This window comes from Lolium rigidum, chromosome 1 (genome assembly GCF_022539505.1).
Source record: "Lolium rigidum isolate FL_2022 chromosome 1, APGP_CSIRO_Lrig_0.1, whole genome shotgun sequence".
Classification (NCBI taxonomy): domain Eukaryota; kingdom Viridiplantae; phylum Streptophyta; class Magnoliopsida; order Poales; family Poaceae; genus Lolium; species Lolium rigidum.
Window position 1 is genome coordinate 341,858,853 of NC_061508.1, and position 22,365 is coordinate 341,881,217.

Genomic DNA, 22,365 nt, shown 5'->3' on the forward strand with positions numbered 1-22,365 from the left:
TGTCCAAACCGAAACTTCCACCATGATTCATGGCTTTAGTTAGCGGCCCAATGTTCTTCTCTAACAATATGCATACTCAAACCATTTGATCATGAAAATCGCCCTTACTTCGTACAAGACGAACATGCATAGCAACTCACATGATATTCAACATAGGTGTAAAAGTTGATGGCGTCCCCGTAAACATGGTTACCGCTCAACAAGCAACTTATTAAGAAATAAGACACATAAGTACATATTCTTCACCACAATAGTTTTTAAGGCTATTTTCCCATGAGCTATGTATTGTAAAGGCAAAGAATAGAAGTTTAAAGGTAGCACTCAAGTAATGTACTTTGGAATGGCAGAGAAATACCATGTGGTAGGTAGGTATGGTGGACACAAATGGCATAGTTTTTGGCTCAAGGATTTGGATGCACGAGAAGAATCCCTCTCAATACAAGGCTAGGCTAGCAAGGTTGTTTGAAGCAAACTCAAGTATAGAATGGTACAACAAGACTCACATATGAACATATTGTAAGTATTATAAGACTTTACATCGTCTCCTTGTTGTTCAAACACCTCAACCAGAAAATATCTAGACTTAGAGAGACCAATCATGCAAACCAAATTTTAACAAGCTCTATGTAGTTCTTCATTAATAGGTGCAAAGTACATGATGCAAGAGCTTAAACATGATCTATATGAGCACAACAATTGCCAAGTATCAAATTATTCAAGACATTATACCATTTACCACATGCGGCATTTTCCGTTTCCAACCATATATCAATGAACGAAGTAGTTCAACCTTCGCAATGAACATTAAGAATAAAGCTAAGAACACATGTGTTCATATGCAACAGATGGAGCGTGTCTCTCTCCCACACAAAGAATGCTAGGATCCGATTTTATTCAAACAAAAACAAAAACAAAAGCAAACAGACGCTCCAAGTAAAGCGCATAAGATGTGACTGAATAAAAATATAGTTTCACTAGAGGTGACCTGATAAGTTGTCGATGAAGAAGGGGATGCCTTGGGCATCCCCAAGCTTAGATGCTTGAGTCTTCTTAAAATATGCAGGGATGAACCACGGGGGCATCCCCAAGCTTAGACTTTTCACTCTTCTTGATCATATTGTATCATCCTCCTCTCTTGACCCTTGAAAACTTCCTCCACACCAAACTCAAAACAAACTCATTAGAGGGTTAGTGCATAATTGAAAATTCATATATTCAGAGGTGACATAATCATTCTTAACACTTCTGGACATTGCACAAAGCTACTGAAAGTTAATGGAACAAAGAAATCCATCAAACATAGCAAAATAGGCTATGCGAAATAAAAGGCAGAATCTGTCAAAACAGAACAGTCCGTAAAGACGAATTTTTTAGGGGCACTTAACTTGCTCAGATGAAAATGCTCAAATTGAATGAACGTTGCGTACATATCTGAGGATCACGCACGTAAATTGGCAAATTTTTCTGAGTTACCTACAGAGAACCCTGCCCAAATTCGTGACAGCAAGAAATCTGTTTCTGCGCAGTAATCCAAATCTAGTATTGACTTTACTATCAAAGACTTTACTTGGCACAACAATGCAATAAAATAAAGATAAGGAGAGGATGCTACAGTAGTAACAACTTCCAAGACTCAAATATAAAACAAAAGTGCAGAAGTAAAATGATGGGTTGTCTCCCATAAGCGCTTTTCTTTAACGCCTTTCAGCTAGGCGCAGAAAGTGTGAATCTAGTAACATCAAGAGATGAAGCATCGACATCATAATTTGTTCTAATAATAAAATCATAAGGTAACTTCATTTTCTTTCTAGGGAAGTGTTCCATACATTTCTTGAGAGGAAATTGATATTTAATATTACCTTTCTTCATATCAATGGTAGCACCAACAGTTCGAAGAAAAGGTCTTCCCAATATAATGGGACAAGATGCATTGCATTCAATATCCAAGACAACAAAATCAACGGGGACAAGGTTATTGTTAACCATAATACGAACATTATCAATCCTCCCCAAAGGTTTCTTTATAGCATTATCAGCAAGATTAACATCCAAATAACAATTTTTCAATGGTGGCAAGTCAAGCATATCATAGATTTTCTTAGGCATAACAGAAATACTTGCACCAAGATCACATAAAGCATTACAATCAAAATCATTGACCCTCATCTTAATGATGGGCTCCCAACCATCTTCTAACTTCATAGGAATAGAAGTTTCAAGTTTTAGTTTATCTTCTCTAACTTTTATGAGAGCATTTGTAATGTGTTTTGTAAAGGCCAAATTTATAGCACTAGCATTGGGACTTTTAGCAAGTTTTTGTAAGAACTTTATAACTTCAGAGATGTGACAATCATCAAAATCTAAACCATTATGATCTACAGCAATGGGATCATTGTCCCCAATATTTTGAAAAATTTCAGCAGTTTTATCACAAGCAGTTTCAGGCAATTTTGCACGCTTTGCACTAGGAGTAGAAACATTGCCAACACCAATTATTTTACCATTAATAGTAGGAGGTTTAGCAACATGTGAATCATTATCATTACTAGTGATGGTAATAGTCCAAACTTTAGCTACATTATTCTCTTTAGCAAGTTTTTCGTTTTCTTCTCTTTCCCAACTAGCATGCAATTCAACCATCAATCTTATATTCTCATTAATTCTAACTTGGATGGCATTTGCTGTAATAACAATCTTATTATCATTATCCTTATTAGGCATAACTTTCAATTTTAAAAGATCAACATCAGAGGCAAGTCTATCAACCTTAGAAGCAAGAATATCAATTTTATCAAGCTTTTCCTCAATAGATTTGTTAAAAGCAGTTTGTGTACTAATAAATTCTTTAAGCATGGCTTCAAGACCAGGGGGTGCATTCCTATTATTGTTGTAAGAATTCCCATAAGAATTACCATAACCATTACTATTAGCAGAAGGATATGGCCTATAGTTGTTACCAGAATTTTTCCTATAAGCATTGTTGTTGAAATTATTATTTTTAATGAAGTTCACATCAACATTCTCTTCTTGAGCAACCAATGAAGCTAAAGGAACATTATTAGGATCAACATTAGATCTACCATTCACAAGCATTGACATAATAACATCAATCTTATCACTCAAGGAGGAGGTTTCTTCAACATAATTTACCTTCTTACCTTGTGGAGCCCTTTCAGTGTGCCATTCAGAGTAATTTGTCATCATTTCATCAAGAAGCTTTGTTGCGGCGCCTAGGGTGATGGACATAAAGGTTCCTCCAGCAGCTAAATCCAATAGGTTCCGCGAAGAAAAATTCAATCCTGCATAGAAGGTTTGGATGATCATCCAAGTAGTTAGTCCATGGGTTGGGCAATTCTTTACCAAAGATTTCATTCTTTCCCATGCTTGAGCAACATGTTCATTATCCAATTGCTTAAAATTCATTATGCTACTTCTCAAAGATATAATTTTAGCGGGAGGATAATATCTACCAATAAAAGTATCTTTACATTTAGTCCATGAATCAATACTATTCTTAGGCAAAGATAGCAACCAATCTTTAGCTCTTCCTCTTAAGGAGAAAGGAAACAATTTCAATTTTATAATGTCACCATCTACATCCTTATACTTTTGCATTTCACAAAGTTCAACAAAATTATTAAGATGGGCAAGCAGCATCATCGTAACTAACACCGTAAAATTGCTCTCTCATAACAAGATTCAGTAAAGCAGGTTTAATTTCAAAGAATTCTGCTGCAGTAGCAGGTGGAGCAATAGGTGTGCATAAGAAATCATTATTATTTGTGCTAGTGAAGTCACACAACTTAGTGTTTTCAGGAGTATTCATTTTAACAGTAGTAAATAAAGCAAACTAGATAAAGTAAATGCAAGTAACTAATTTTTTTGTGTTTTTAATATGGAGAACAAGACAGTAAATAAAGTAAAGCTAGCAACTAAATTTTTTTGTGTTTTGTTTTAGTGCAGCAAACAAAGTAGTAAATAAAATAAAGCAAGACAAAAACAAAGTAAAGAGATTGGAAGTGGAGACTCCCCTTGCAGCGTGTCTTGATCTCCCCGGCAACGGCGCCACAAAAAGAGCTTGATGCGTGCAGTTAACACACGTCCGTTCGGAACCCCAAGAGGAAGGTGTGATGCGTACAGTAGCAAGTTTTCCCTCAGTAAGAAACCAAGGTTTATCGAAGCCAAGAAGCACGTTGAAGGTTGATGGCGGCGAAATGTAGTGCGGCGCAACACCAGGGATTCCGGCGCCAACGTGGAACCTACACAACACAATCAAAGTACTTTGCCCCAACGTAACGACTGAGGTTGTCAATCTCACCGGCTTGCCGAAAACAAAGGATTAACCGTATAGTGTGGAAGATGATGTTTGTTTGCGAAGAACAAGTAAAGAACAATTGCAAGAGATTGTATTTCAGATGTAAAGAATGGACCGGGGTCCACAGCTCACTAGTGGTGTCTCTCCCATAAGATAAATAGCATGTTGGGTGAACAAATTACGGTTGGGCAATTGACAAATAAAGAAGGCATAACAATGCACATACATATATCATGATGAGTACTATGAGATTTAATCAGGGCATTACGACAAAGTACATAGACCGCTATCCAGCATGCATCTATGCCTAAATAGGCCACTTTCAGGTTATCATCCGAACCCCTTCCGGTATTAAGTTGTAAACAATAGACAACTGCATTAAGTATGGTGCGTAATGTAATCAACACAAATATCCTTAGATAAAGCATCGATGTTTTATCCCTAGTAGCAACAACACATCCACAACCTTAGAACTTTCTGTCACTGTCCCAGATTCAATGGAGGCATGAACCCACTATCGAGCATAAATACTCCCTCTTGGAGTTACAAGTATCAACTTGGCCAGAGCCTCTACTAGCAACGGAGAGCATGCAAGAACATAAACAACATATATGATAGATTGATAATCAACTTGACATAGTATTCAATATTCATCGGATCCCAACAAACACAACATGTAGCATTACAAATAGATGATCTTGATCATGATAGGCAGCTCACAAGATCTAACATGATATCACAATGAGGAGAAGACAACCATCTAGCTACCGCTATGGATCCATAGTCCAGGGGTGAACTACTCACACATCGATCCGGAGGCGATCATGGCGATGAAGAGACCCTCCGGGAGATGATTCCCCTCTCCGGCAGGTGCCGGAGGCGATCTCCCGAATCCCCCGAGATGGGATTGGCGGCGGCGGCGTCTCTGGAAGGTTTTCCGTATCGTGGCTCTCGGTACAGAGGGTTTCGCGACGAAGGCTTTAAGTAGGCGGAAGGGCGGAGTCGGAGGAGTCACGGGGGCCCCACACGCTAGGGCTGCGCGGGCCCCCCTTAGGCCGCACCGCCCTAGTGTGACGGCGCCCCGTGGCCCCACTTCGTTTCTCCCTCGGTCTTCTGGAAGCTTCGTGGAAAAATAAGCCCCTGGGCGTTGATTTCGTCCAATTCCGAGAATATTTCCTTTGTAGGATTTCTGAAACCAAAAACAGCAGAAAACAACGACTCGGCTCTTCGGCATCTCGTCAATAGGTTAGTGCCGGAAAATGCATAATAATGACATATAATGTGTATAAAACATGTGAGTATCATCATAAAAGTAGCATGGAACATAAGAAATTATAGATACGTTTGAGAAGTATCAGATTGTAAGTTGACAAAGAAAAATAGGGATATGCTTTTTTTGTTAATATTTGTGATCGATGACCACATGTTAGATTTTTTCCATTAATTTATTTGCTAAATTATGTATAGTCCTCTCTATTAAAATATATTGATAAGTCCAAAACACAAAAAATCAGAATCTTACTAAAAATGTCAGTTATCAAATCCTCTTAGAAACTCAGGCCGAGAGTTAAACTCAAATCCATCTTTCTCAAACACAATGTATGTCGTATATCTGGACTATTTATTGTTTTAGATATAATGTCGGCCGACATATTTTGTAGGCCTCTGTAAAGTTAAATAAAACCACACTCACCTATTTATACTAAATTGTTTTACTTGATGAAGGTTGTTTTTCATTGATACATAATACCATATATTGTTTTGTGAAAACTTAGTGTAACCAAGTGATAGTCATATCTTCATATGTTTTTAAGTTTATAGACAAATTACATATTCTTGTGCTAACTTAGAACTATATTTTTTCCGCAACAATTTTACATGTTCAATTTTTTGTTATAACGGATTCACCCCTTATCTATTGTGTGATGTTACTACATAGATTAATACATGTCCTTTAATGCATAATGTTTTTATTTGCATATTTTTCCACTGCATATGTAAATAATTTTATAGATCTTGGTAGAGTCTTCTATAGTGTATTAATGTAAACAAAAAATTGATGGAGATTTTTAGAGTACAAAAAATCATAATTCCTTGGATGAAGTGCCAGCAATATGCTTTCCAGCAATTTGAAGTTTTCTCTAGAGTATATTAATGGTAATTAAATCATAATTCTATGTATGAAGTGCCAGCAATATGTTCTCCTCGGAATCCTCTTTTTGTACTGTTCACATTTTCCTATGCTGCTTCTCCCAGCGAAAAATAGTCGTCGAAGGATTGATGTTTTCTCCGGTTTCCTCTAAAAAAAACATCATACGATCCTACTTCCCGCAAAAGAGTGACGCAAGGATTAATGTTTTCTCCAATTCACGGCCTCCTCATAAACGGGCTGCCGAGTGCCGAGCCAGGCTAGGCCCGTTTAGGCCAGTAAAATCTCAGTCCTAGTAGGCTCAGAGTGAACTCCTCCGCTCGACGGAGCCGCCGCCACTTCCATTTTCCGTCCCGACGAAACTCTCGCCGGCAGGATAGAAGGAAGATGCCGCTTTCAACTCGTATCAGGTATACGCGCAGATCAAGCCTCACCCATCGCTACATTCCGCCTCCACCGTCCTTCACCTGACCCCCTCTGCCCTCTCCTCCGTCTGCGCATGTGTAGGTACTCCTTTTCTCCCCGCGACGGCGGGACGACGGCCGAGACCCTCACCGATGACCTCCTGCTCGAAATCATTTCGCGCGTTCCCTCCAGGCATCGCTGGCGCTGCAAGTGCGTGTGAAAACACTGGCTGGGCCTCGCCCGCAAACTCCCCCAGTCCCTGGCCGGCTTCTTCTGCACCGGCACCAGCAAGAAGCGCTTCCAGGAGTTCGCTCTCCACTTCTTCAACTTCTCGGGGACCCGAGGCTGGCCCTCCTTGGACTTCCTGCCCCAGCTGCCAATCCATCTCCTCGATTGCTGCAACGGTCTCCTCCTCTGCCGCTGCTATGGCGCCTCCGCCCAGGCCAACGATGGGTTTCAGTATGTCGTCTGCAACCCTGCCACGGAAGAGTGGATCGCGCTGCCGGACGATCCCGGCCACACCCAGGCCGGTGATGACGTGGGGGCCATGGTGCGTCTGGGTTTCAATCCGGCCGTGTCTTCCCACTTCCATGTGTTTGTGTTGCTGATGGATGACAGCTTCATCTCCGGAGTGGATGTGTATTCTTCAGAGACTGGGAGATGGGTTCATAAGGAGAAGGGGTGGAACGGAGATGTTGCACTTGCTAATCCTCAGAAGGCAACTGTCTTCCTCAAAGGTTGTCTGCATTTTCAGACTTTCATCGGTCCTGGCTGGGATTTGGTGCCTTGTCTAGCTGCGGTGGACACCGACGGGGAGGCATGGGCCAACTTTGCTCCTCCTAATCCTAGTGATATAGATGATGGCTTTATTCAGCACTCGCAGGGCCGCCTGCATTATGCCAGTTTTGCTGATGAAGTCAAAGATGACCGGCTAGTAGTTTATGTTCTCGAGGACTATGGCAGTAAAGAATGGGTGTTGAAGCATACAGTTAAAATTTCGGACATGTTTGGTAGCGAGAGGTGTGTCAATGACTATAACGTGGCCTTTGATTGGATTGCTATTCATCCAGAATGTAACGTCATCTTCTTCACCGTGGGGTTCGATACACCATTCATGTGTTACAATATGGATAGTGAGCGAACCAGAATGCTCTGCACTCTTGAAAATGGCCACTCATCATATCTGCCATATGTGCCGATGTACTCGGAGTTGCAATCTTTGCACATGTGACATACACCAATATAGGACTGCTGGTGCCTTTAATATGAGGTTTTGCTTCCGAAGGAGTCAATTGTCTGTGCTATGGTGCAGCGGGCTCACCGTATCTGCTTGATTTTGGTTATGCTCCTTTCTAGCTGGGAGTACTCTAATGTCTGCATGTTTCATGTTTGGAGCAATGGTGGTTTAGTATGCAGGCAACTTGGCTTCTCTCTCACGCATTTGTGTTACTTAAATCTCCACTGATTGGTTCTACTCCACACTGCTACCTCCACATGTTCAGCTAATTCTTTGTGGTGTTTGAGCGAAGGTACGATGACCATTTTGTACAAGATATTCATGTTTCGAATAGAAAATGTTGTTAGCAGAACATCATCAAGCTTGCTCAGATAATAATATTCCGTTCTTTTGTTAGAAACTTCTTTATCCGAACACATTGTTGCCCCAGAAGGCTGGGAAGACATCCTCTTTGCTTGTTGTTTTGTTCAGTTAGGTTCAAAGAGTTTGACACAAGTGATGCTGGGCATTTTCCATGCTACTTTTACTTTTACTTATACAATACCTGTAATTTACTATAATAGTTTGTTTACAAACGTTTGCACAATCAAGCCGCACAAGAACTCTACTAGTCTGATGCATCCCACTAGATGCATTCCACTGGTACCTGTAATGTACCGCAGTTTGCAGATCTTCAATGATATTTCAGTTTCATACGCATTGTCGTCGTACCCTTTGGCTTCCGGTCAATGGGTCGCCCTCATTTGGGACTTGTCAAGTCCAACTTCTGGATGGGCGATAACATGCTTCTGCATCGGAAGAACAATGAACGTATATAGTAGCCTGGACTGCCATATATATGATTACTCGTGCGTACATGCGTGCTACTTTCCTCTTTCCACATTTTATAAATGCAGATGCCACGTTCCATTGCTGAATGCAGATTTTCTGTAATGTTGCTTCGTTTTAACCTTAATTTTTTTTTAAAAAATCCTCAGAAGTCACAAGTACAAAGGCGTGTAGAAATCTAACATCAAGCTGAGTACCAACTTCTTATATGGCTGTGCAACAATGGATTATGTTTTTAAAATATTTAGTCTTTTCTTGAAAAAATCAAGTCAAAGCTTAGAAGTAGTATTATTTGTGTTTGGTAGATATAGTAAGTAGGAAGAAAACCATTTTGAATCACGTAAATGGGCAGCTGTGATGCGCTAGAAAGGTGTGTGGTACATACTGTCGAACATTAGCTTAATGTTTGCTCCCTAAACAAAAGAGGTCTGCTGCCAGTTTTCAAACCAAAATCACTTGACTAATGATGTAGTAGGTTGCATTTCCCTTTCAGTGGGAGAAAATCGACAAAACTATTAGTCTTAGATTAGTAATATAAATTTGAACTTGAGTTTCTGTTGCATATACTTTTTTTTGCATATAAATGGATATGTGTCTATTTGATCATCTATGGCGGCCACATCATCCCCTGGATGAACCAGTAAGAACCCACCTGCATAAGGTACATGCACATTATTTACTACCTCCACACATGTTCGTGAACTTCAGGCAGTGTTTGAGTGAAGGTACTGTATGAGCAGTGGGGGAGCTACTCTATGTTCGTTGACATCACTTGTTCTGACTCCCAGCTCCGCCACAGACTATGAATCTATGACCATGTAGTAAAAGACCTGATCAATACCATGAAGCTTAAGGTTATATATTTGATTTGAAGTTTGGGGAAGTATAAGCATCTTATTGGCAATTGACAGATACCTAGTAAATTTACCATTATCTGTTGATGATACAATGTGTGAAATTGTTTCACTTTACTGCTAGAGTGTTATCTGATGGTAAAACACTTCGGTTATATACAGTGTCACTTCCATTCTTTTTGATGCTAATTATTCATGGCATGTTGTAAATAGGAATTGTTGTAGGCAGATCTCACAATTGCTCTGACCATAGTACTCATTCTTTCGTTAGAAAACTATTTTCTCCGAACACAACATTGCTTCACAGAGATAGGAAGACATCCTATTTGCTTGTGTTTTTTGTTCAGTTAGGTTTAAATAATTTGATGTAAGTAATGTTGGGCAATTTCTATGGTAGTCTTACTTCTACTTGTACACTACCTGTGTAGTAATTTGTTAACAAACTTTTGTGCAATCAAACTTCACAGGCACTACACTAGTACTGCAGTTTGCAGATCCTCAATTATATTTCAGTTTCACCCACATTGCCGTCGTGCCCTATGGCTTCTGGTTTATGAGTCGCTGTCATCTGGGACTTGTCAAGCCCAATGTTCTGGATGGACGATGACATGCTCGTCCATGGGAGGTAGTGAAGGGCCAAGAATAGATGGCAGCCTCTGCAGCCACATATATCTTTGCTCATGTGTACATGCATATCCCTTCCCTTCCAGATTTTATAAACGCAAACGTCACATTCCAGCATACTTTTGAGTTTTGAGCAATGGTGGTATGTAGGCAACTTCGCTCATCTCTGTTAGATTAGATATTTGAAATTCCACTGAACCTCTGTTGTAGGTACTTCTTACTGCATATGGATGTCCTTTGTGTGCTGATGGCACAATGTGTGAAATCATTTTCCTTTACAGACATTTATGATGGTAAAGCACCTGGGATGAACACACTATCACTTTCTTTGATGCTAATTAGTCGTGGCATGTTGTAAGTATGAAGAGTTGTTAGCAGAACATCATCAAGTCTGCGTGCCATACTATTCCATTCTTTTTTTAGAAACCATTTCATCCGGTGATCTGAAGTTCTGAACACAACATTGCTGTGGAGAGCTCAGGAGACATCCTCTTTACTTGTCGGTTTACTTCAGTTAGGCAGATTTAGAAGAGATTGATATAAGCGATGCTGATGCGGATCATTTTCCATTGTTTTACTACTAGTTTACACTGTTCCTGCATCGTGGTAGTTTGTTATCAATTTATCCACAGTCGGACTGCCCAGGCACTCCACAAGTCCAGTGCACTTAGGGCGTGTTTGGTACGTTAGGCACCCCTTAGTATGCATCGGGCTAGCAAAAAAAGTTCCGTTTCGTTTCCTGGGCTCCTTCGTGTTCTTGCACGAACTGGATGTTAAAGCACCCTTGCACAGCTCTTCAGGTGCTTTAAAATTCGCGCAATGCTGTGAATCTTTCTGCCGCATGGTTTTCTTCTTCACGCCTCTGGCTCTTCTGGTTGATGCGTCACTGTCGTTTGGGATTTGTGGAGTCGAAGACGATGACATGCTCCTCCATGGGAGGAGGAACTGAAACAAGGGTAGAGGGCAGCCACATATATCCTCAGTCATGTCCCTTTCCTCTTTCAAGGATTTTATAAACGCAGAAGTCGCATTCCATCACCGGATATGAATTATCTGTAACGTTGCTACCTTCAACCTTGATTTTAAAATTTATCATCAGAAGTAAAATAAAAAAAGAGTTATAAAAGCTAACGTCAAGCTCAGTACCAATTTCAGATAAGCACGTGGAACAGTATAGAGTACTTCTATAATCATCCATGCTTCCAAGCTATATTATATGTTCATATATGCATGTTTGGTAGTAGTAGATTAGTAAGTACATAGAGAATCAATTCGCATCACGTATGTAAATGGGCAAGCATGATGTGCCACAAAAGTTGTGGTGGTATGTACTGTCAAGTGTCAACATTAGCTTGGTGTTTGCTCCTTAAACAAGAGAGGTTTGTTGCCATTGTTGAAACCAAAATCTCTGGACTAATCAAGTAGCTTGCATCTCCCTTTCAGTGTATCCCCAAGAAAATTCTAATGGCCATTTCAAAAAAAAAAATCCAAATGGTATCGTTGCATCAACAAATTACTCCTATATAGTGATGGTAAAGTTGCATCGTTGCACAAAGAAAACTGCAGTGCTTATTGCGTCACTGCATGCGGAAAATTATCGAGACTCCAAAAGGCAAAATTATTGGGTCATATTTTCTTTTAGACAACATTTCAGTCATCTACTCATCTTTTATTTGAAAACCAATCTATGGTTGGATGGTTAGGAGGATAGTAACACCTAGCCCACCAGAGTTCAAATCTCGGATTTGACACTTTGCCTATATTCTTCAGTGGGAGTAGGGTTGTAATCGGATCAGATTTCGCTCATACCGTATTGGCCACATATTTTTTCGGATTCGGATTGAAGCGGATAATGACCGGTTTCGGATCCGAATGCGGATATATCGGACTGCGGATTCGAATCGGAAACGGGGCAGACTCGAAGCGGAAACAAAAATAGTCGGATATATGATCTCATCAGTAGATATATATAGTTTTTGCAAATCTTGAGAGGGATTTAAAATTTTAATCCTGTGTATTTAAGAAAAAAGAGACACAAATTACGCTAAAACTCTAGCATTGATAGAACTTAGAGCTAAACATTATCGCCAAATGAATTCGGTAACTCAATAACAACTAACCTTCTGAGATTAGCATCGGCTTTTGACTCAAAATTGGATTATCCAGTTTAAATCTTCGAATTATCCCAATTAACTTTCGGATAATCTATATCCGCATGCTAATTGCTATACCATATCCGGAGCACCACTTCGGAATCAGATATTCTTATTCGCCGAATTCTTCAAAATCGGATATAGACACCTTAAAACGGAATTGGGACCGGTTTCGGTGCGGAAATTGTCCTGTCCATTTAAACACCTAGTGAAAGGTGACGTTTCCGTCGACAACAAGACACCCGTGGTGACTTCCTCAATCTCAAGAACTGTCAAATCAGTTTCTTTAACTCAGTCTCTTCGAGGTGGTCATAGAGGTATGGTGTCTGCATGTGTACATTAATAAGGGTAAATGTATGTACGAATGTATGAACATGTGCGTCTGTACTAAGTTTCGCAAAAAAAAAAAAAAACTCATCTTTTATTTTAGACAACATTTCAGTCATCTAAAGATTTGGACACGCGGTGTGAGAAATGAGTGGTTACCGGCCGTGATGCATGATTTTTTTTTTCTGAGACAGCCATGATGCATTGGTTAAAGGTCTTGTGCTGTTAAAAGGCCAGCTCAACCGGCTTTACCAACTGCATCCTCAGGCCCATGGAATTAACTGAAACTGCCGAAGCAACACTGTTTAAGGGGGGGTGCTGTATGCCGACCTGGTCGGCGCGGACCAGGCGCCGCACACCCCCCCCAGACGGGTTGTTGGGCCGGCCCAACATTCCCAGTTTTTTTTTTGCTATTTCGTTTTTTTCTGTTCGATTTTTCCTTTACGTTTTTTAAAAGCTGATTCTTTATAAAACCGATTTTTAAAATCTGGAATTTTCAAATTTAGTTTTTTCTGAAATTTAAATATTTCAAAATTTGAACATTTTTCGAATTTTAAACATTTTTTTAGATTTTTTTCGAAATTTGAACAATTTTTGAATTTTAACATTTTTTTTTTCAAAATTTGAAAATTTTCGAATATGAACATTTTTCACGTTCGAACGGTTTTCAAATTTAAACGGTTTTCAGATTTGAACGGTTTTTAGATTTGAACGGTTTTCAGATTTGAACGGTTTTTAGATTTGAACGGTTTTTTAATTTGAATAGTTTTTAGATTTGAACGATTTTCAAATTTAAACATTTTTGAATTTGAACAATTTTTAAAAAATTAAAATTTTCGAATCTGAAAAAATATAAACGAAACAGAAAAAAGAAAAGAAAACAGAAAAAGAAACAAGAAAAAAAAGGAAAAACGAACTCCAACAGACTAAACAGACATAAATGGGCCTGACCCATACCCAACCAGGGGTGTGCGGTGGCCGGTAGCCACCGACCTGGTCGGTGTATAGGTTTTGCCCTGTTTAAGCAGATTAGTCCCATATCGATCGCTTACCAGGAATGAGCTCGCCATCCGCTAGTTATAAGCAAGTAGCCCATAGCTTCAAACTCAAGCAGCTGCGTGGTGAGCACAAAGTGAACTATTCTTTTACCTTTTACTAATTATTACTAGATAATACCGTGTGAGCGTTAGGTTTTTTTCTCGGCCAAAATTTCTGAAATTTCGCTGGAAACTGAAATTCTGGTGCGCCTCCAAGAAACATTGCTATCGGACAAAATAATTCAGACAAATTTAAATTTGAACTTCAGCAATCAGGTTAAATAGCCTGGGCATGCTGGTTGTAACAAGTAATACTGTTTGGTGTGGCGGGTAGTGTCCCTGGGCAGGCCCCGTGAGGTTCGGGTACTGACATATAATTTTTTTTGTTAAGACTATGTTGTACGGGCTAAATCGATAGAAATGAACAAACATAGCAGAGTAAAGGGACAAGGCATTTCTCAACCCATATGTAGATCCTTTTGGTCGAATAAAAAACGAAAAATAGCAAACTAGTTCAAAAGATCAGAAAATTTTGTACAATGAACATAAATAAGTGTTCTAATTGCACACCAAAAATCTCCGAGAAAAGACATATAATGGTCTGTGCAAAAATGACAAATCGAAGTGATATAAGTAACAAATCTAGATGTTCCAAACAACACCGCACTTTTTCTTTTTTTGCATAGACCATTACGTACATATGTCTTTTCTTGGAGATTTTTAGTGTGCAGTTAGAACACGTGTTCATGTTCATTGTACAAAAAAATAGAATTTTTTTGAATTTGTTTGCTATTTTTTCCAATTTTTTATTTGGCCAGGAGGATCTACACCCGGATTCAGAACTGGTTTTTCCGGCAGAGAACGGTAATAGAAGTTGCATCTGGTTGGTTGAAAGAGCTAAGGCTGGACCACTCTGCTGATCATGGACTTGGGTGTATAAGGAATAGTGATTTTTTATGTTAAAATTTAAAATTTTGTTTAAAATAACTCGGATGAAAAATTACCGAGATTTTTGAGATTTTGCGGAAACCAATAATTCTAGTGCCCTCCGGTAAAAAGGGCTGCCCAAGAAAAGAAAACCTTGCTGAGTGTCACATTTATGCAGCGCACACTAATTTTTTAGGGGCGAGTTTCTGATTTCGAAGGTCTCCAACAAAGCTAAGTTCTAAGTTTCTATCATTTCTTTTCGAGAGAAAAATTTATTACTCATCTCAGTTTGAGCAGTGAAATAACTATTTCCCGCGGCACAGTCATAATCATTTCTATATCACTGGGACAAAACTTCTAAATATAGGTGGGTACATATATGCCATATCAGAGCAAGTACAATAAGGCTGACTCAGCAAGCTATAAGAATTAAAATAGTGTTGTTTTACTTAGGTGGATGAGAGAGAAGTGGAGAGAGAAGAGAGATGGGCTCTCATGCAAGATCGAGCCAGCTCTTGCACGTGCTCCTAGGCACTTTGTGAGTATGTGTGGTGGGCCTTTTACACATAAAGTTATCAATCCTTAAAGCCAACTATTGTACAAGTTAGCTATAAGCTGACTATAGCTGCCTTATAGTCAGCACCCGGCTGCACTATTGGAATTGCTCTCATGTCAAAGGTATCATTAATTTGTGCACACATCAAACAATATATCGACTGGCACGTCCACCAACATAGACAATTAGACACATACTTATTTGATACTGGTTGAAAATACTAACAAGCTATTATAGTATTTAATATACTCCGACTCAATCTCATCATGACGAATGCCGTTTGTGCCACAGTTAGTACTCTTAATATCGTGTAGGATGCTTTCTTTTTGAGAAAGGTCCCGACAAATCAAAATTCCAATTTTGGTCATTATTCTCGATGTATGGCCATGAATAACCGTCCCCATCCTCGTCTTATGATGCCTGAGGAGCGAGCGAATAGTGTGTCACGCGGAAAAGAGACCAAAAATGACTTTCGACCTCTATTCTTTGTTGCACATTTCATAGTTGTCGTTGTCGTTGGGATGGGACAAGTCTAAGTTCTGGATGGATGAGACTGGATGATCACGTAATGGATGCTCCTTTGTGGTAAGAAGAACCAACCATATATGGTAGGCAAGGGCGCCACATCGGCCTACATGTATAGGCAATAAGCATATATATCTTGTTCTTCTTGGATTTTTCCTTGGCAAACATAGGCGTCCGGTTCCATGACACGATTTTAATGTTTCAGTAAGGTTCTTAGTTTACAGAGTGTATTTCATATTTATCCCCTGAGATTGAAAGAAAGGGAATACAATTTTTCATCGAGCTCAAGGTGTAATACTATATGAGAAGCATGCACCAAAAAGTAGATTAAATATTTTTACTGTTAAAATGAAATAAGTGCTATATGGTTATTATTGTACTTACTCATATCCACTGAATTCAATCTTATCACATTGTTAGCTCTATCTTTTTCAGCTCTACTCTCGAAAAGAGGAAGGCATACTAGACAAGACTATGATAGATCTTGTCCTTTATATTTCTACTAGGAGAAACCTAACTCTAAGAACTTAAACATGAGCGGTAACTAAACACCCACACAATCTTGACGAACGGATCGATAAAAACAGATCCAACCTAACAGGTACAAATAGTCCACCAACAAGCTCGATATTTTGATAAAACACAAGGTGGAGGAGGATGCACCGAGCAACTGGTCTGGTTCATTTCTTCCCATTGTTACAGGTCACTGTTGGTGCCAACAAACATCACACAATAAAAAATGTTAGACCCAAAAATTATTAGATCCTTAATAATCATATGCCATATGTCAATGTTCATGTGTGTATCCTGTAGTTTTTTCCGGTCTGCTATGCATGTTTTGTGAATAAATAGGACGGGGAGTATTCTGAGTCACATAAATGGGAAGCCATGATTCACCCAAAACATGCGGTATTAGGTATCTACAAGATACACTTAGAGACGACATATATGCAATTATATATGTATATAAATAGAATTAATTCTAACCATTCACACATTCACAATCCAGATACACTGAAAAAAGCAACAACAAAAAAGCAGGTGAAATACCATATACAACATCCACAGATGAAAACTTTGGAATATCTGACCTAGCCACCGCCCTCCTCCTCTCCCGCCCCCCTCCCGGGCGGCGGCGGAGGATCCGCCCACCCCACCCCGAGCAGCCGCCCCCGGACCGCCGCCCCTCAGCCGCCGCCGCTGCCGGCCTTAGCCCAGCCTCGGCCTTGGCCCGGCTCCAGCCCAGGCCCCAGCCCCGACGGCGGTGGAGGCGCCCCTTCCGTCGAACGACGAGGGGGAGGAGAAGGTTTCCGCGGCGGCGTTCCATGGGAGGTGATGAAGCGCCGGTGGAGGAAGCCGGGCGGCACGACTACTTGGCCGGGGCCTGATTCTCTCCGTTGGTAGCCATGGAGGATTCGGTGGAGCGGTGGCGGCATCCTCCCCAGGTAACGGTTCGGCGGTGGTACGCATGATCCGCACCACCTTGGTGATCCGGCAGGAGGGACTGGAGGCATGGGGGCTTGCTGGTCTTTCTTTGTTTTGGATGGTGGTCCTTGGGGTTTCTCGCAAGCGAAGATGAAGATCTACCGGAGGTCAGTTTGCCTTGATCTGGCTGGAGAGATGAGTTCCGGAAAGCTCCACCGGCGAATGGAACAGTGCATATTTTGCCTGGAGTTTGCTAGATCGGGTGGTATTCGGTCGCGCGCACCCATATTTTTATTCCGATCATTTGGTTCCGGAGGGAGCAACGCCAAGCACTATTCTGTGTTGACATCATGTGACTTTTTGGCCCATGGTGAAGTCAGAAGAAGGAATATCATGAAGGCCGGATTGGTGGACTGGCTAAAGGAGGTTCGAGTCTCCGTGATGCTGAGGGATTTTCTTGGCGTTCCGGGCTCCGCAACAGTGGTATGCACGTGGGGGCGGCAGCACAGGTGAAGTTCAGAGTCTTACACCTCACGGTGAAAACGCAAGGTCTGACATTAATTAGTTGTGCCTGACAATGCCCTTGTTGGAGGCACTGTTTTGAGTGTGGGGGCTATCTTCAGGATGAAAACCTAAGACCTTTGGTCGGGCGACGACGGCGCTGGTGCACTGTTCCCTTCTTGGAGGCATTGCTTTTGGAGAGTATGTATTTCAGGTGTTGTCACGGCGGTGTTTGTATTGATGTTGCTAGGTCTGAAATGCTATAGCGGGACTTTTATTTCTTAGTTTTCTTTACTCTTTTTTGTTGTGTGCATCTGTACTGTACACTAGGGTGGGATGTTGTTGCAGAAGCTGAATATAATTGGTATGTTTTGATATTAATATATTCCCTTTATCGAAAAATCTGGTGATGATAATGCCAAAATATCTCAAGTTGGCTCGTACTCCTATAACTTTTTACCTTTCCCTTATGTCAGTCATAAGGGGTTTCTTAAACTTATCTCTCCCCCCACTTCTGCTCCGGTGCTCCTCCCCTAGAAAGAATCTGGTAGCGTCAAACACAACAATGATGGAGATCTTTTCATACATGTTCGTAAGCAGGGTAAAATCGCAAGATCATAATTTTAGTGTAGGTCCACCGTCCGTACAGCTTAGTACATGCCCGTATGGCCCGTGTTTTGTTGTACCGCATTTTTGTACGTATCTACGGTTTCAAAACAAGGCATGCACACGACGTGCGGCGGTACTTAGACGGATGGGATCGTTAACTGGTCATGCGACCTTTTTTTCTTCTTCTTACGCAACGTACACATACCGTATCAATATAAACGGGTATACATGGACTGGATATGTGTTTTGGCAGACCGAACATAGAAAAAAAATCTAATTATAACTCTTCAACTAACTCTAGGGGGGAGCACCGGAGTAACCCTCCTCTCCCCCATTTTGGATTTACTTTTTGTATTGAATGTGAATCAATTATACAGTTTTCTAGTAAATAAATAACTAAACAATTTATTAGTTTCGCTCTTTCCTTCTCAAGCAAAAAAGGTTGCTTTCTTTTTATTGAAATGAAAATATCTTGACTAATCAATTGGCCTGCATTTGTTTTCTGTGTATCCTTGCCTGTTGTCAACGCAAGAAAATCAAATATTGTACGTGTTCCGTAGTCTGGCACCGCCCGTACCGCTCATATGTGAACTTGCCAGGATGATGTTGACATTGCCTTCTTGCCGTGCAGCACTTCGACATGGATGTTGATATATGATCCGAATTGTTAAGAAAGTGATTTAGTACTGTCATAGCTGATGCCGGTGATGATTTATTTATTTTTACTACGGATTAGGTTTCACACACACACACAAAATCTGTTGTCTCGGTGTCCCTCTGATTGCCTGCCACTTCCTAAGACTGCTCATAGTGGGAGTAACTTAGGTAGTAATATCACACACTTCAAGGTGTTTTGGTGACATGGCATAGCAATAAATGGAGAAAGAGAGAGAGCTGGTAACTAGCTATGTTACCATAACATCACACACCCCAAGATAAAATGAGTCTACAAACTAATAAAATAGACTTTGCATGATACCATCTCTAAGTTACTTTCCACTATGAAAGTAGTAATATGGACTAGTAACTTATGCATGACACCACTTTATGTTACTCCCCACTATGACCAGCCTAACAAGCGACGCCTGGCTAGCTTAAGATCAGCACCATTATCCGGATAATGCATCGTTGAACCGGTCGGCATATGCTCCTGGTGGAACTCGACATTCTATTGGCTGGGAAAGAGAGGTGGTCCCCCAGCTCCATGCGATTATTTTGGATGCAATCAACAATACAATGTATAAATACTTATGATTGGACCCACCACTGAGTGGGAACAGAGAGAGAAAACGTGAGCGATTTTATTTCACAACTGACTGTTATCGCTATGTGGCAGAACGAGTTCTTCCCCGGAGATTCTTCCCAGCGAGATCCCAGCGGGCAAACGGGGAGCTGATGCAGTGCAAGGTGAGCGCCTCCCATGAGCGTGTTAGCCGTCACAATGGCGACGACGTGGGTACCCCGGCGAGCTCGGTGTTCCTGGTGGAGTTGCCGGAGGGCCACTCGTCATCGCGCCGTTCCCTCGGCTGCATATCTTACGACGTGGTGGATGTTGTCGTCGCGCCGTCCCCGACCCCGACCAAGAAGTCGCAGATCTTCTTGGAGCAGATGTACGTCGGCTTCTCGGTGTCCACGCCTCCACGGGACTCCTGGCGAGCTCGCAGTCGCACTACCTCATGGGGTGGAGCTTCAAGTTGGACGGCGGCGCGCCGCCGCTCGACCTGTCGTCCCTCCCGTCGCTGCCGCAGCCCAAGCCGGACATGATGAGCTGGACGACGCGGATCCTGGCGTCGTTGTTCTCGGCGCTGGCCGGCGCGGGTGCCTACGGGGCGTGCCACTACAAGAACCGCGAGGTGATCGAGCCGTGGGACCTAGACTACGGCCCGCACCTGTACAAGTACCCGGAGCTGAAGTACGCCACGCGGGGTTTCCGCGAGCGCGAGCTCCTCGGCTGCGGTGGCTTCGGCAAGGTGTACCGCGGGGTGCTCCCGGGCACGCCGCCCACCGTGGTCGCCGTCAAGCGCGTCTCGCACGACTCCTGGCAGGGGCTCCGCGTGTTCGTTGCGGAGATCGCGTCCATCGGCCGGCTCCGCCACCGCAACCTCGTGCAGCTGCAAGGGTGGTGTCGTTGCCGCACGGCGCGCGCGCCGAACTGGTTGGCCTCGGGCCTCTCACCATGCTCCTCGAAGGCGGGGCGGAGGCGGCGGACGAGCGCGTCGAGGCTGCCTCTGGCCAGCGGGCACAAGCACGGAACCAGGGCGAGCGGTAGTTGCGCTGGTCAAAGGCGTGCCAGTCCTGTCCAGAGCTCCATGGGCGGGCAGTGAGAGAGAGAGAGGTAGGTGGGAGGTGATGAGGGTCACGGGCTCACGGCAGAGAATTAATATCTATGGGATCCACCATCCACGTATTGTACCTAGGCAATTACTACTCCAATTAACGGTAGTAAAAATACCCTGCCACCAGATTGGGGCCACTCCTTACGTCGACCAATAGAATTTAGAGTTCCGCCAGGTTCATATGCCGCCAGGTTCTGAAAATGCAGTCCCACCATTATCCCCACTTCTTCTGAAGCCATTCAATGATGAACCGCTTGATTAATTATCACACAATCCAAGATCAGATCTCATTAACTTTACGTTCTTGAAACCCTTCGTACGATCCACTAGGATACCGATCCATAGCTAGCCGTACGTACGAGCTGCATATATTAGCAACGTGTTGTTGAGAACGACAGATGTGGATACAGGCAAATGCGATGGTGAAGTGGGAAGCGGTGTGGACGCTGATCTTTGTCAAGCTAGTTCCAATCGGTTGGACCGATGATAAATGTGTACTACTACCAAGTACCAACAACAACCATTCGATGAACACTTGCAGATCAAGGAGGACATGGACGTCGTGGGAACGTCTAGGCACGTGAACCGGTACGTCTCCAGAGATCAGGAGATCAAGGAGGTGATTAGGGTTTCTGGCCGCTGGCCTGTCCCAATTTTGTGGCCTTCCAGCCATGGAGGCGGGGCGGATCTCAGTCCCCGCCGGCGATATGGCTTCATTTTCTCGGTTTTAGAGTTAAGGTTTGGTGTGGCGGCGCTTAGGTGGTCAGTGGCGGAGCCAGGATTTGAACTGAGCCGGGTCGAACAAATAAGCTCTAAATTCTTTTAGGGCAAAAAATCACATGTAATCAACAAAAATTGGTCCAAACAGATGCATTTGTCATATTTCACCGAGTAGAAGATGACCTCTACGGTTAATGTAGGCATGAAAACGAAATATAATCTTCTTATCATCAATTTATGCAAATATCTCTTTCTCAACATAGCAAATCATCAAATCATTGAGCCAATCATCCCCTATCTTGTTTCGAAGATCTGATTTTATAATCTTCATGGACGAGAAAACTGATGTTGTTGCCACAGGCAATGTCAAAGCTAGTGTAATAAGGCGGTAGACCAATGAAAATGTCAAATGATATCTTTTCTGAACCAACTTGAGATCAAGATCACTCAAACTATCACAAGCTCTGAATTCAGGAGTTCTCTTCATGACATCAACATATATGTTTAGTTCATCAACCAATAGACAACAATCATGTGAAGAGAAATCAGCAGAGTATATGGTAGCAAGCTCAACTAGCATATCATTGTCAAAGCTGCTGAATGAGTCTCTAGGATCAAGGCATGAAGTGCACAATAATAGGCGTGTAGAAGTTTCAGAAAATTTGTGATTCATCACAACTATGTTTTTGTCAAGCACCTCAATAAAGATTTGTACCTTGTAATGATGCAAGCAAGTAACCATCTTGCGTGAGATCCTTGGGGAACCCCTAGCTGCAATGTTAACACTGGTAGAAAAAAAGGTCTTTAGTCCCGGTTGATAACGGGCTTTAGTCCCGG

General features: G+C 41.9%; 1 protein-coding gene across 1 annotated transcript; it reads left to right on the forward strand.

The window, feature by feature from the left end:
• The first annotated feature begins 6,851 nt into the window (after positions 1-6,851).
• On the forward strand, positions 6,852-8,100 carry LOC124664029. The gene is made up of 4 exons (XM_047201641.1): positions 6,852-6,874; positions 6,972-7,050; positions 7,126-7,609; positions 7,727-8,100. Exons 1-4 carry the CDS (start codon positions 6,852-6,854, stop codon positions 8,098-8,100), a joined length of 960 nt encoding a protein of 319 aa, XP_047057597.1.
• The last annotated feature ends 14,265 nt before the right edge of the window (positions 8,101-22,365 follow it).

Excerpts from the sequence above, each read along its gene's own strand:
- LOC124664029 (XM_047201641.1), top strand. The coding sequence starts at position 6,852 with ATGCCGCTTTCAACTCGTATCAG. Across the intron at positions 6,875-6,971 it reads CCGCTTTCAACTCGTATCAG|GTACTCCTTTTCTCCCCGCG; the intron begins GTATACGCGCAG and ends GCGCATGTGTAG. Across the intron at positions 7,610-7,726 it reads AACTGTCTTCCTCAAAGGTT|ATGATGGCTTTATTCAGCAC; the intron begins GTCTGCATTTTC and ends CTAGTGATATAG.